At 38.4% G+C, this 14346-nt stretch overlaps 1 protein-coding gene across 1 annotated transcript in view; it reads left to right on the top strand.

Moving 5' to 3' along the window:
- Positions 1-8421: 8421 nt before the first annotated feature.
- Positions 8422-14346, top strand: part of ZDHHC15 (zDHHC palmitoyltransferase 15) — an 88390-nt gene continuing 82465 nt past the window's right edge. Inside the window, exon 1 of the mRNA XM_040467208.1 lies at positions 8422-8475. Coding sequence (XP_040323142.1) covers positions 8422-8475 — 54 coding nt within the window. The remainder of the gene's footprint in view (positions 8476-14346) is intronic.

Below are 14346 nucleotides of genomic sequence, written 5' to 3'. Positions count from 1 at the left end.
GGCAGGCTTTGTCTTTTGCCACAGCATTCCAGGGAGGGGGCTGCTTTCTCCTACTGTGGACTGCACCCTCGACCTAGCCACTGAGTCCAGGGGTGGCAGATGCAGGCAGGCTTTGTTCTATCATGCAGCCCTCCAGGGAGTGGACTGCTTTCTCCTACTGCCACTGCACCCCTGTTCTACCACTGAACCCAGGGCTGGCTCCCCTCCTCCCCAGGTGTGTGAACAGGAAGCCGGCCCCAGTCCGAAGAAAGCCCCGCAGTTAGAGATAGGATCCCTCTCAGTTCCAGACTGGGGTTTTTCTCTCCTCCAGATACAGTCCTACACTTCCCCAGCCGCTCTTTATCTTCCCTTTGTCTCTCTACAGAAGGGTATCCCTCCCCTCCATGCCTATGGGCCAGTTTTATCTCCCCCAGTTCGCTATCACCCACCTATGGTTTCTCAAGTTGTCTTGTGTTCTTCCCGGTAGATTCAGTCTCTTTTCCTCCCTGACTCTTGGGGTTCAAATCCTTTGGTTTCATTACTTCTTTGTTTGAGAGACGTGGGAAGTACGGATGCCCCTACTTCTCCTCCATGTTGGCCCCTCCTCCCAGTATTTTATTCTTTTTGATGATACTGTAATGCAATTGTTTTCTTAACTTCTTTTTTTTGGATAGTTTGTTTTTACAGTATAGAAATGCAACTGATTTGGGGATTTTTTGTTTTGTTTTGTTTTGTTTTTTACCTTGCAACATTACTGAATTTATTAGTTTTTGTGGGCTTTTTGGGGTTTTGCATATGTAAGATCCTATCATCTACTAACAGAAAACTTAAAATCTTCCTTTCTGATTTGTATGCCTTTATTTCTTTCCTTTCCTAATTGCTCTAGTTATCACTTCCAGTAATATGTTGAATAGAAGTGGCAAGAGTGGGAATCCTTTTCTTGTTCCTGATCTTAGAGGGCAAGCTTTCAGATTTTCGCAATTGAGTATGACATTAGCTGTGGGTTTCTCATCTGTGGCCTTATGTTGAGGTATATTTGATCTACACCTAATTTGTTGAGAGTTTTTAATCATGAAATGATGTTGAAATCTGTCAAACGCTTTTTGTGCATCTATTGAGATGATTATATGACTTTTGTCCTTCATTTTGTAAATATGTTGTATCACATTTATTGATTTACATATGCTAAGCCATCCTTGTATCCTAAATATAAATCCCACTTGGCCATAATGAGTGATCTTTTTAATATGCTGTTGAATTTGGTTTACTAATATCTTAAGGATTTGGCATCAATGTTTACCAAGGATATTGGCCTGTGATCTTCTTTTCTTGTAATGGCCTTGTTTGGCATTGTCATCATGATAATGCCGTCCTTGTAAAATGAGTTTTGAAGTGTAATGTTCTTGCCAATATTTTGGAAGAATTTGAGAAGAACTGGTGTTAATTCTTCAAATATTTGGTAGAATTCACCAATGAAGCTATCTGGCCCTGGACGTTTCTTCATTTGGAGATTTTTGATTACTGATTCAAAGTCCTTACTTGTTAATGATCCATTAGTATTTTCTGTTTCTTCATGTTTCAGTCTTTGTGGGTTGTATGTGTCTGGAAATATCCGTTTCTTCTAGGTTATCCCATTTATTAAATGTTCACAGTAGTCGCTTATAATCCCTTGTATTTCTGTGTTATGAGTTGTAATGTCTTCTCTTTCATTTTTTATTTTATTTGAGTCTTCTCTTGTTTTCTTAGTCTAACTAAAGGTTTGTCAATTTTGTTTATCTTTTCAAAAATCAGCTCTTAGTTTCTTTAACACTTTCTGTGTTTTTTTTCTAGTCATTATTTCATTTATTTCTGCTCTCATATTTTTTTAGTTCATTCTTCTATTAACTTTGGGCTTCATTTCTTCTTTTTCTACTTATTTGAGATAAAAACAGATTATTTGAGATATTTCTTTTTTCCCGTTGTAGGTATTTATTGTTACAAATTTCTCACTCAGAACTGCTTTTGCTGCATATCACAAGTTTTGCTATGTTGTGCTTCTATTTTAATTTTTTTCAATATATATTTTTATTTCTCTCTTGATTTCCTCTTGACCTATAGGTTATTCAGGAAGGTGTTGTTTAATTTCAAAAAAAATGTGAACTTTACAGTTTTCCTCCTGTTATTGATTTCTAGTTTTATGTAGTCATGACCAGAAAATAGCCTTAATATGATTTCCATCCTTAAATTTAAATAACAATTCTTAAATTTGTTAAGATTTGTTAAGATTTTTTTTGTCAAACTTATGATCTATTCTGGGGAGTGTTCTGTGTGTGACTAAGAATATTTTGTACATATTTGTTGGGTCCATTTGGTTTATAGTGTTATTCAATTTGCTTTTCCTTATTGATTTTCTGTCTGGATGATCTATAAATTGATAAAAGATGGATATTAAAGTCCCCTAATTTTTAAAATTTTTCTAATGTTTATTTTTGAGAGAAAGAAAAAGTGAGTGGGAGAGGGGGAGAGAGAGAGGGAGACAAGGAATCCGAAGCAGGCTCCAGGCTCTGAGCTGTCGACACAGAACCCAACACTGGGCTCAAACTCACAGACTGTGAGATCATGACCTGAGCTGAAGTCTGAGGCTTAACTGACTGAGCCACCCAGGGGCTCCTAAAGTCCCCTATTTTTTATTGTATTGCTGCCTATTTCTTCCTTCAGTTATGTCAATCTTTGCTTTATATATTTAGATGCTTCAATGTTGGGTACATAAATATTTAAAATGTTATATTAGCCCTTTATCATTATATAATGACGTTCTTTGTCTCCTGTTATAGTTTTTTACTTAAAGTCTCTTTTGTCTGCTATAGTATACCTAACCTTGCTTGCTTTTGATTTTCATTTGCATGGAGTATGCATGGAATACTATTCCTTTGCTTTCACCCTATACATCTGATTGTGATTGTCTTATACAAAGCATGTAGTTGTGTTTGTTTGTTTGTTTGTTTGTTTGTTTTCAAATCCAGTCAGCCATTCTATGTCTCTTGATTGGATAATTTAACCTATACACATTTAAAGTAATGATCCATAGGTAAGGATGTACTATATCATTTTGCTAATTGTTTTCTGGCTGTTCTGTAGTTCCTTTGTTTCTTCCTCCTTGCTGTTTTCTTTTGTGATTTGATAATTTTCTGTGGTGATGTGTTTTTATTTCTTTCTCTTTCTCTTTTGTTTATCTGCTAGAGTTTTTAAATTTTTGGTTACCATGGAACATAAATAAAACATTTATAATATTCTATTTAAAGATAGTTATTTTACTTAACATAACACTGTCCAGTTCCATCCACGTTGCTACAAGAGGCCATATTTCATTCTTTCTCATTGCCACATAGTATTCCACTGTGTATATAAACCACAATTTCTTTATCCATTCATCAGTTGATGGATATTTAGGCTCTTTCCATAATTTGGCCAACAGAAGACCATGGGGGAGGGGAAGAAAAAAAAAGAGGTTAGAGAGGGAGGCAGCCAAAACATAAGAGACTCTTAAAAACTGAGAACAAACTGAGGGTTGATGGGTGGAAGGGAGGAGAAGGTGGGTGATGGGTATTGAAGAGGGCACCTGTTGGAATGAGCACTGGGTGTTGTATGGAAACAAATTTGACAATAAATTTCATATTTAAAAAAAAAGAACTACATGCAACAAGCATGGTATAAGTAAATAAATAATAAAGCTAGTTAAAATGTGACTTTGGTTGCATCCAGAAATGTCACCCTATTTCTTCACCCCAACATTTTATGTTTTTGATTTCACAATTTATATCTTTTTGTAGTATATTTACTAAAATTTATTTTAGCTATAGTTATTTTTAATGCTTTGTCTTTTAACATTTATCCTAGAATTAAAAGTAATTTATTCACTAGTATTACAGTATTACAGTATTTTGAAATGGGTAGATAGTAACCATTACCAGTGAATTTTGTTTACTTTCATATGTGTCCATGTTACTAATTAGAATCTTTACATTTCAGCTTGAAAAACTCCCTTCAACATTTTTTATATGGCAGTTCTGGTGATGAACTCTCTTAAATTTTATTTGGTGGGAAAAATCTTTATTTCTTCTTTATTTCTAAAGGATGGCTTTGCTAAGTAAAGCAATCTAGGTTGGTAGTTTTTTCTTTTCCTACCAGCATTTTAAATAGGTCATCCTACAGTGTCCTGATGTGCAAGGTTTCTGTTAAGAAATCCACTGATAGATTTATAGGGGTTCCCATGTAAATAACCAGTGTATTTTTTCTTGCTGCTTTCAGAATTCTCTTTGTCTTTGATTCTTAAAAGTTTGATTATAATGTGTCTTGGTGAAGTCTTCTTTTGGGTGAAGATGTTTGGGGACTTTCAACCTTCATGTATCTGGATGTTCATATGTCTCCCCAAATTTGGAAATTTTTCAGCCATTATTTCTTTAAATAAACTTCCTGTCCCTTTCTTCTCCTTTTATTTCCATAATGCATATATTCTTATACCTGATAGTCATACAGGTTCCATGAGCTGTCTTCACTCTTTCATTTGTTTTTCTTTTTGTTACCCTAACTGGGTAATTTCAAAAGACCTGTCTTTGAATTTACAGATTCTTTATTCTGCCTGATTCTTTAAGAATGGTGTCAATACTCCCTATACTGGTTTTCATTTTATTAATTGTATTCTTCAGCTCCAGAATTTCTGTTTGGTTCTTTTTTATGATTTATCTTTGTTTAACTTCCTGTTTTGTTTATATATTGTTTCCCTGATTTTGTTATGCCATCTGTGTTCTCTTGTAATTTGCTGAACTTCCTCAAAACAATTAATTTGAGGGGTTTTTTATAAATAAATCTCCATTTCTTTGCAGTTGGTTACTGGAATATTGTGTTCCTTGGATGGTGTCATTTTTCCCTGAGTTTTTGGATTTCTTGCAGCATTATACTGATGTATGTGTATTTGATGGAACAGTCATCTCTTCTAGACTTTATGGACTGGTTTCAGTGAAGAAAGACCATCACTTGTGGGTGGATGCAACAGTGTTGGATGGGTGATGTGAGGCAGTTGAAGCTCCAAGTGAGGTGCAGTGGCATAGTCTCTGTGCAGCTCTTATCACCTGTCATCAGAATCAACAAACACTAAAGGGGCCTTTGGTGGCCAAGGCTGCAGGTATCTTCAGTGGCAGTGAGGGCTGTTGGGGTCTTCAGTGGTGAAGGCTGCTTAAGTCCTCCTGATCTATTTTTCTCCCATGGTGGAAATCATGGCTAAGAGAATCCTTCCAGGCCATGAGTCCATCCTGTGAGCACACTTACAGTGGCTGTATCAATAGTGTTTTATGCATGGGTACCATTGGAGTAGCCATGGAGCCAGAGTCTAGAGTAGAGGCATCCATGAAGCCACTGGAGTGGCTCTGTGGTCTGGGGTCATGGTGATATTAGTGTCTTGGTTACAGGTACCCCCACTGCAGTGTTGGTAATGGTGTGTGAGGTATAGGTGCTTGTGGAGCAGCTGTGGAGCTGGGGTCCAGAGCATAGGCTTGTACAGAGCTACAGAGGCTCTGGGTCTGAGGCATAGGCACTCCTGCTGTGGAAATGATTCCATCATCCTCTGTGAAAGCATTCACTATTCTGCCAGCAGTTGTGTGTGGTATATGGATGAGCCTGCTATGATAGTGGTTTGGGTGTCCTAGTTTTGTACACTTGTGGAGCAGCTATGGACATGGGTTCTAGAGGGCTTGTGCACCCACTGCAGCAGTTCTACAGTTTCCATAATGTGAGCACTTCAAGAGTGGCCATGGAACCAAGGTCCAGAACACAGATGTGCATGAAATGATAGTGTCTCAGAGCTTGTGATATGTGATACCCTTTCATGTCAGTGGCTCTGGTTTTGGAGGTACTGGTGTATGCAGGATGGCCATGGAGCCAGGATCTGTGGCATGGGAATGCATTCAGTGGCTGTGAATCTGGGGTCTGATGTACAGATGCACATGAAGTGGCCATGGCTCTGGGATCTAGGGCAAGCACAGACTTAGGGGAAGTGGCAGACCTGGTACTAGGGTGGCACAGTAGTAGTTTCATTTCATAGGGAGTCTCAACAGTGTCTCATTCTCTGGAGAGTCTATTGTGGTGATAGCTTTTGGTTACCTCAGTGGCAAAATCTGCGAGTATCATCTGCAGAGCAGGCTGCTGGGATCCACCCAACAAACACTATCGACTCCTCTGCTGTAAAAGTTGTTGGAATTCATGGCTATTCATGGGAGTTTTTGAGGTCCTCAGAGGCAAAAGTTGCCAGGATCCACTATACAGCAGGCTACTGGGAACTGCATTGGCACCTGCCACATGGCTGATACTGATAGTCTTTGCCCATTTTCTTTGTTCCTAGTCCTTTCCAGATGTCTCAGCCATGCTGATCTCCCCAGCAATACTTTCTGTGTGATTATTCTCCATTTTTTCATTCCACTGTGTTGTTGCATGTTCTTAATTAGATTCTTAAGCCCTCCCAGGGCTGTCTTCATCCAAACATACTGTCTTCATCCAAACATACTCCAGTAGGAGGCTGGTCTCTCCTACTCTGCTATCTTTCTGACATCACTAATATGGTCTTTATCTTCTTTGTATCTTGTAACAGTTTTGGCTTAAAGCCTCTTTCATATGATATTGGTATGCCTACCCTTGATCTCTTTTGATTGCTATTTGCTTAGAATACCTTTTTCCATCATTTAACTTTCAGCCTATTTACATCTTTGGTTCTGAAGTGACTTGTTTATAGATATCATAAAAATAGATCATAATGGGACTTCCAGGGAAGATGGCAGAGTAAGAGGACCCTAGGCTCACCTCTTCCCACAAATACAACTAGAAAACACTCATATCAGTGTAAATACCCTGGAAAATGACCTGAGGACTGGTAGAATAAACTCCACAATTAAATATAGATAAGATGTCACATCAAAGAGGATAGGAAGGGCAAAGACGTGGTCAGGAACTTAAGGGTCTCCTGGGACTGTCTGCAGGAGGGGGGGATGGCATGAGCACGAAAAGGGGAGATAAACAACCCACCACACTGGTAAGCCTGCATGGGGAATACAAAACCCAATAGAATTTGCCTTTGAAAATCAGAGGAGCTGAGTTTCATGAGCTTTTATAACCAGTGGGATGTAAAACCTGAAATTTAAAAAAATCAGTAGGCTCAGCTCTGAGAGAGCTTGTGGGCAAGAGGAAACGGAATCCCTATCCTTAAAAAGACAGCACAACAAACAGCCTGTGGAGATACAGCATAGAAGCAGCAGTTTGGAAGGTGCCTGGGGCATATTTACTAATCTCAGGGCATGTCCTGGAGAGACAGAAATAATAGGGAAACTACTCCAAGAACAAAGGAACTGGCAGATGCCATTTACCTCCCTCACTCTAGAGGAGAAAAACACAGCCACCTAATAGACTCACTACATAACTTGCCAGCACCGCCATCTCGACCCCCCTTGCAGTACTTCTGCCACTCCAGTGCTGTAGACAGTCTGCATCAGTCTGTCACTGCAGGGCCCCTCCCACAGAGGATCAGGGACACACAAAGCTCGTTAGCACCACCACCCCACCAATCACCCCCACACTATGTTGGGCAGATGTGCACTTTCCAATACACTCTTCACCAGAGCCCATACAGGGTGGTACCATAGGCCTGGCAGTATGCAAGCAGACCCTACAGTGGCCAGCAACACACCAACGTGACTCCTGCCCTTGAGAAAGAGAAAGATAACCACACACACCAGTCAGACTGAGGCCCTGGCAGAGGTCTGGAGGCAGACAACTGGTCTGACTTCAAGACTTTCCACCAGTGAAAGTTTCTCATAGGACAAGATGGGAAAAGCACCCAACAATTAGGTGCTACTGCACCACTGATCTGACTCTACTCAAGTCCAAGGCACCCCCAGACTTCCCATTAACACCACATGGAGGAAACACTGCTGCCAATAGGCAAAGAGAGCAATTGGTGATAATTGGACTGAAGGAAAAAGTAGGTCAGCCACAACAGCAGGGTGTATGTATTACACATAGAAGACATGCCTGAAGGGCCAGGTTCTGAACAGGGGACACTGCACAGCAGAGCACTACAGGACCTCTTCTTCATAAGGCCATTACTTTCAAGTTCAGGAGACATAGCTGTCTTTCCTAACACACAAAAACAGACACAAAGAGTAAGACAAAATGAGGAGACAGAGGAATATGTCCCAAATGAAATAACAGGACAAAATTACAGTAAGAGACCAAAGTGAAACAGAGATAAGTAATATGCCTAATAGAGAATTTAAAGGAATGATCATAAAGATACTCACTGGAGTTGAGAAAAGAGTAGAAGACATCAGTGAGACCCTTATGAAATATATAGGAAACATATTTAAAAAACAATCAGGCATGAAGAACACAATGCATTAAATTAAAAATACATTCGATGGAATGAATATTAAACTAGATGAAGTAGAAGAACAAATTAGTGACCTGAAGGACAGAGTAATGCAAAGTAATGAAGCTGAGTAGGTGAGAAGAAGAATGTTGAAAACAAAAATATACATAGGGAATTCAGTGACACTACCAAGTGTAATAATATTCAATGTATACAGATCCCAGAAGAAGAGAGAGAAAAGGGGCACAAAATTTATTTGAAGAAATAATAGATGGAAATTACCTGAATCTGGAGAAGAAAACAGAAATCCAGATCCAGGAGGCAGAGAGATCCCACAATAAAATCAACTCAAGGAGTTTCACACCAAGACACATAGTAACTAAGATGGCAATAAGTAGTAATAAAGAGAATTTTAGAAGCAGCAAGAGAAAAGAAGATAGTTACATACAAGGGAAATCCCATAAGGCAATCAGCTGATTTTTTCAGCAGAAAATTGCAGGCCAGAGGGAGGGGCATGATATATTCAAGGTGTTGAATGGGAAAAATGTGAAGCCAAGAGTACTCTATACAGTAAGGCTATCATTCAAAATAGAGGGAGAAATCAAGAGTTTCCCAGACAAACAAAAGTTAAGAATTCATGAATACTAAATCAGCCCTACAAGAATTGTTAAAGGTGAATCTTTGAGTGGAAAGGAAAGACCACAAGCAAGAGTAAAGTAGGAAGCACAAAGCAGTAAAAATAAGTTTATGTGTAAAAATAAGTACAGGGACTCACAAAATAAAAGGATGTAAAGTATGACACCATATACCTAAAAAATGAGGAGGAAAGAAGTTAATGATGGGTTCAAATTTAAGCAACCATCAAATTAGTATAAACTGCCATATACAGAATATCTTATATACAATTCAAATGGTAACCAAAAAATCAAAACCAGTAATACATACGCAAACAAAGAAAGAGAAAATAATCCAGGTATATCACTAAAATAAAAGCCAACTAATCATGAGAAAGAATAGCAAGAGAAGAAAGGAATGGAGAAAAACTACAAAAGTAATAAAACAAGTAACAAAACGACAACAAATACATACCTATTAATAATAACTTTGAATTTAAATGTATTAAACGATCCAACAAAAGACATATGGTGATGAAATGGATAAAAAGGACGATTCATCTATATCCTGCCTACAAGACATTCATTTCAAATCTAAAGGCACATGCAGATAGAAAGTGAGGGGATGGAGAAGCATTTCATGCAAATGGATGTAAAAAGAAAGCTGAGGTAGCAATACTTGTATCAGAAAAACAGTCTTTACATCCAAATGGCTAACAGACATATGAAAAGATGCACAACATAACTCATCATCAGGGAAATACAAATCAAAACTACATTGAGATACCACCTCACACCAGTCAGAGTGGCTAAAATTAAAAACTCAGAAAACAACACATGTTGGTGAGGATGTGGAGAAAGGGGAACTCTCATTGCTGGTGTGAATACAAACTGGTGCAGCACTCTGGAAAACTGTGTGGAAGTTTCTCAAAAAATTAAAGATAGAATTAACCAATGACTGAGCAGTAACACCAATAGGAATTAATCCAAAGGATATAGGAGTGCTAATTCATATAGGGCACATTTATCCCATGTTTATAGAAGCACTACCAACAATAGGCAAATTATGGAATGAGTCCAAATGTCCATCAACTAATGAATGGATAAAGAAAATGTGGTTTATATATACAATGGAGTATTAGTCAGCAATCAAAAAGAATGAAATCTTGCCATTTGCAACTACATGGATGGAATTGGAGGGTATTATGCTAAGTGAAATAAGCCAGACACAGGTATCATATGTTTTCACTCACATGTGGAAGATGAGAAACTTAACAGAAGACCATGAGGAAAGGGAAAGAAAAAAAATACATATATAGTTACAAACAAAGAAGTAGGCAAACCATAGAAGACTTTTAAATACAGAGAACAAACTGAGGGTGGGGGACTGGAGGGGGGTGGGGGAATGGATGATGGGCATTGAGGAGGGCACTGGGATGAACACGGGTGTTTTATGTAGGTGATGAGTCACGGAAATCTACTCCCAAAGCCAAGAGCACACCGTATGTACACTGTATTTTAGTTAACTTGGCAATAAGTAATATTAAAAAAAGAGAGATTCTAAAAAACAGAAAGGAAAAAAGGTCTTTAAAATAGACTGTAACAAGAAACAAAGAAGGACACTATATAATCATTGAGGGGAAAATCCAACAAGAAGATACAACAATTTTAAATATTTATGCACCCAACATTGGGGCATTAATTCAATAATTAAAGTAGCTAATAACCAACATAAAATATGTAATAGATAGTAAAAAAAAAATAATAGCAGGGGACTTTAACCCCCCACGGAAATTGATGGACAAATCATCCAAGCAGAAAATCAACAAAGAATCAGTGGCTTTGAATGACACACTGGACCAGATGGATTTAACAGATATATTCAGAACCATCAATCCTAGAGCAACAAAATACACATTATTTTCAAGTGCACATGGAACATGCTCCAGAATAAGTCACATATTAGGCCACAAAACAAGTCTCAACAAATTCAAAAAGACTGAAGTCATACTACCCAACATTTCTGACCACAATGCTAATGAAACTGAAAATCAAAGACAGGGAAAAAAATCTGGAAACACCAGAAATACATGGAGGTTAAATAACATGCAACTAAGGGGGGAGGAGCCAAGATGGCAGAACAGCATTGAAGCTTTGTGTGTATCTCACGTCCATGAAATACAGCCAGACCAACACTAAACCCTCCTACACAACTAGAAAACTGATTAGAGGATTAACACAACAATCTGCACAACCTGAACCACAGAATTCAGCAGGTACATGGCGCAGAGAGCTGTACTTGGGGAGCGAGATGCCACAAAAGGTAGCAAACCACTTTTGTGGACAGAGAGAGGACGGAGACTGGGGAAGGGGGGAAGAATGCAGGAAAAGCACCCCTACCCAAAAGCAGCTGGAGAGAAAGTGGAAAATTGGAAACAGCCACAGGGACTAAACTAAAAAGGGAGAAAGCAGAAAGGAGAGGGTTTAAATTCCATTAAGATTGTAAACAAGGGGAGCGTAAAGGCTGCAACTCTGCGGCTTGATACCTGGTGAAGCTCTGGTGGGAAGGGCGAATCCCCAGGAACAGAGTGGGGTCTGGGAGTTTCTCAGGCCACACGGAGAAAACCAGTTCCACTGCTGGAAGGACATTTGGTAGAGACTGTTGAAGCCACCTGGTCCCAGCAGACCCCAGAAAATGGCCACATTTGCTGGTGCTGTGGCAAGGTCATTAAGGGTAAAGCCTGGTGCAGATGTGTGTTGTGATTTTCCATAATCCCTGAGATGCTGCTGCTACACTGTCTCGCGAACATTTTCTGGGACGGGCTGGAACCTGGCTGCAGTTTCGGGGCATCGGCAACAACAGGGTCCAGCAGGCATACTTGGGTGCAGCCGATATTCGGCCATTGCTCATTTGACCATTGATGGGTGAGACCCTCCCACAGAGGGGTGGAACGGGTCAAAGCCACAGTCCTTCGGAGGTGGGGGGCTGGGGAAAGCAGCCGCATCTGAGACAAAACTTGGGGAGAGGTACTGCCTGGGGCCTGGTCACAGACAGTGAAAAAGTAGGGAGTGGGCGAGAGCTGAGGACAGAGGACGGGTATACAATCGCTGGTCCAGTAGAACAGACTGGGTAGCTGGGTGGTGCCATTTTCACCACTCCTGTGCATATGCATACGCACCTAGGAGCACCACAACAATCCACCCCAGTAGGCTAGCAGCACCAACTAGTGGAGAGCGAAGCTGTTACACTGAGCCCCGCCCAGCTGAGTCATCTTCACACTTCAAGAACACAAGTCTCACCGCCTGCTTAATTTATGGACTATAAAGAGCTACATAGGCTGACTTCTAGGGGAAAACGAATCAATTTCAGTCCTACTTCAATCTGTTAGCAGGTTTGTCTATTCAATTCTCTTTTTTTGTATTTTTTCTTTTTCTCTTTTACAATTATTTTTCATGAATACAGAAAGAGAAAAAATTCATTTTTATTTTCAATTTTTATTAAAAGTATATTTCTTTAATTTTTATCACTATATTTTTTACTTTTGTGTAAATTTTTTTCAAATTCTACTTTACTTCCATCATTTTATTTTAGTCTACTTCAGTATGTACACCTTTTCAAATTTTCACACAATTTCCTTTTTTTCTTTCCTTTTTCTTTCTCTTTTGTTTCTTTTCTTTTTCTTGAATGTAGAAAGAGAAAAGCTTCATTTTTATTTTCAATTTCTATTAAAAATATTTTTATTTAATTTTTATTACTATATTTTTTGCTTTTATGTAAATTTTTTCAAATTCTATTTTACTTCCATCATTTTATTTTAGTCTACTACAGTGTATTCATTTTTTCAAATTTTCAAACAATTTCTTTTTTTATCTTTTCTCTTTTGCATTTCTTTTATTTTTTCCTACAGAAAATGAAAAAATTCATATTTATTTTTAAATTTATTAAAAATATTTTTCTTTAATTTTTTTTCTTTTCTACTATATTCTTTACTTTTGTATATATTTTTTGCAAATTCTATTTTACCACCATCATCTCATTTTAGTCTTCTTCAGTGTATTCATTTTTTCAAATTCTCAAACAATTTCCTTTTTTTTCTCCGCCCCTTTTTTTGCTCTAATCTGTCAAACCACTTTCAACACCCAGACCAAAACACACCTAGAATCTTGCATCATTTATTCGATTTGTGTGTGTGTGTTTTGAATTTTTAATTGTAATATTTTTTTAATTGTATTTTTTTTAATTTCAAATTTTCTACCTCATTAATCCCTTTTCTCCCTTCAAAATGACAAAATGAAGGAATTCACCCCAAAAGAAAGAGCACAAAGAAAAGACAGCCAGGGAATTAACCAACACAGATACAAGCAAGATGTCTGAGCCAGAATTTAGAATCATGACAATAAGAACACTGGCTGGAGTCAAAAATAGATTAGAATCCCTTTCTGCAGAAATAAAAGAACGAAAAAATAGCCAGAATGAAATTAAAAATGCTATAACTGAGCTGCAATCACGGATGGATGCAGCAGAGGCAAGGATGGATGAGGCAGAACAGAGAATCAGCAATATAGACGACAAACAAAATAAGGAAGCAGAAAAAAGAGGCAGATTAAAGCAAAAGAGCACGATTTAAGAATTAGACAAATCAGTGACTCATTAAAAAGGAACATCAGAATCACAGGGGTCCCAGAAAAGGAAGAGAGAGAAATAGGGCTAGAAGGGTTATGTGAGCAAATCATAGCAGAAAACCTTCCTAACCTGGGGAAAGACACACACATCAAAATCCAGGAAGCACAGAGGACCTCCATTAGATTCAACAAAAACCGACCATCAACAAGACATATCATAGTCAAATTCACAAAATCTTCAGGCAAGGAGAGAATCTTGAAAGCAGCAAGGGAAAAAAGTCCCTAACCTACAAGGGAAGACAAATCAGGTTTGCAGCAGACCTGTGCACAGAAACTTGGAAGGCCAGAAGGGAGTGGCAGGATATATTCAGTGTGCTGAATCAGAAAAATATGCAGCCAATAATTCTTTATCCAGCAAGGCTGTCATTAAAAATAGGACAGATAAAAAGTTCCATAGACAACCAAAAATTAAAGTAGTTTGGTGACCAATAAACCAGCCCTGCAAGAAATTTTAAGGAGGACTCTCTGAGGGGAGAAAAGGTGGAAAAAATATATATAAATACCAAAAGCCACGAAGATTAGAAAGGACCAGAGAACACCACCAGAAACTCCAACTCTACAAGCATCGTAATGGCAATAAATTCATATCTTTCAGTACTCACTCTAAACGTCAGTGGACTCAATGCTCCAATCAAAAGACATAGGGTAACAGAATGGATAAGAAAACAAGATCCACCTATA

The sequence above is a fragment of the Herpailurus yagouaroundi genome, unplaced genomic scaffold, assembly GCF_014898765.1.
Source record: "Herpailurus yagouaroundi ecotype Mexico unplaced genomic scaffold, PumYag 67375, whole genome shotgun sequence".
Classification (NCBI taxonomy): Eukaryota; Metazoa; Chordata; class Mammalia; order Carnivora; family Felidae; genus Herpailurus; species Herpailurus yagouaroundi.
The sequence above is the reverse complement of the archived record's forward strand: the minus strand, read 5'-3'. Positions and strand labels throughout refer to the sequence as shown.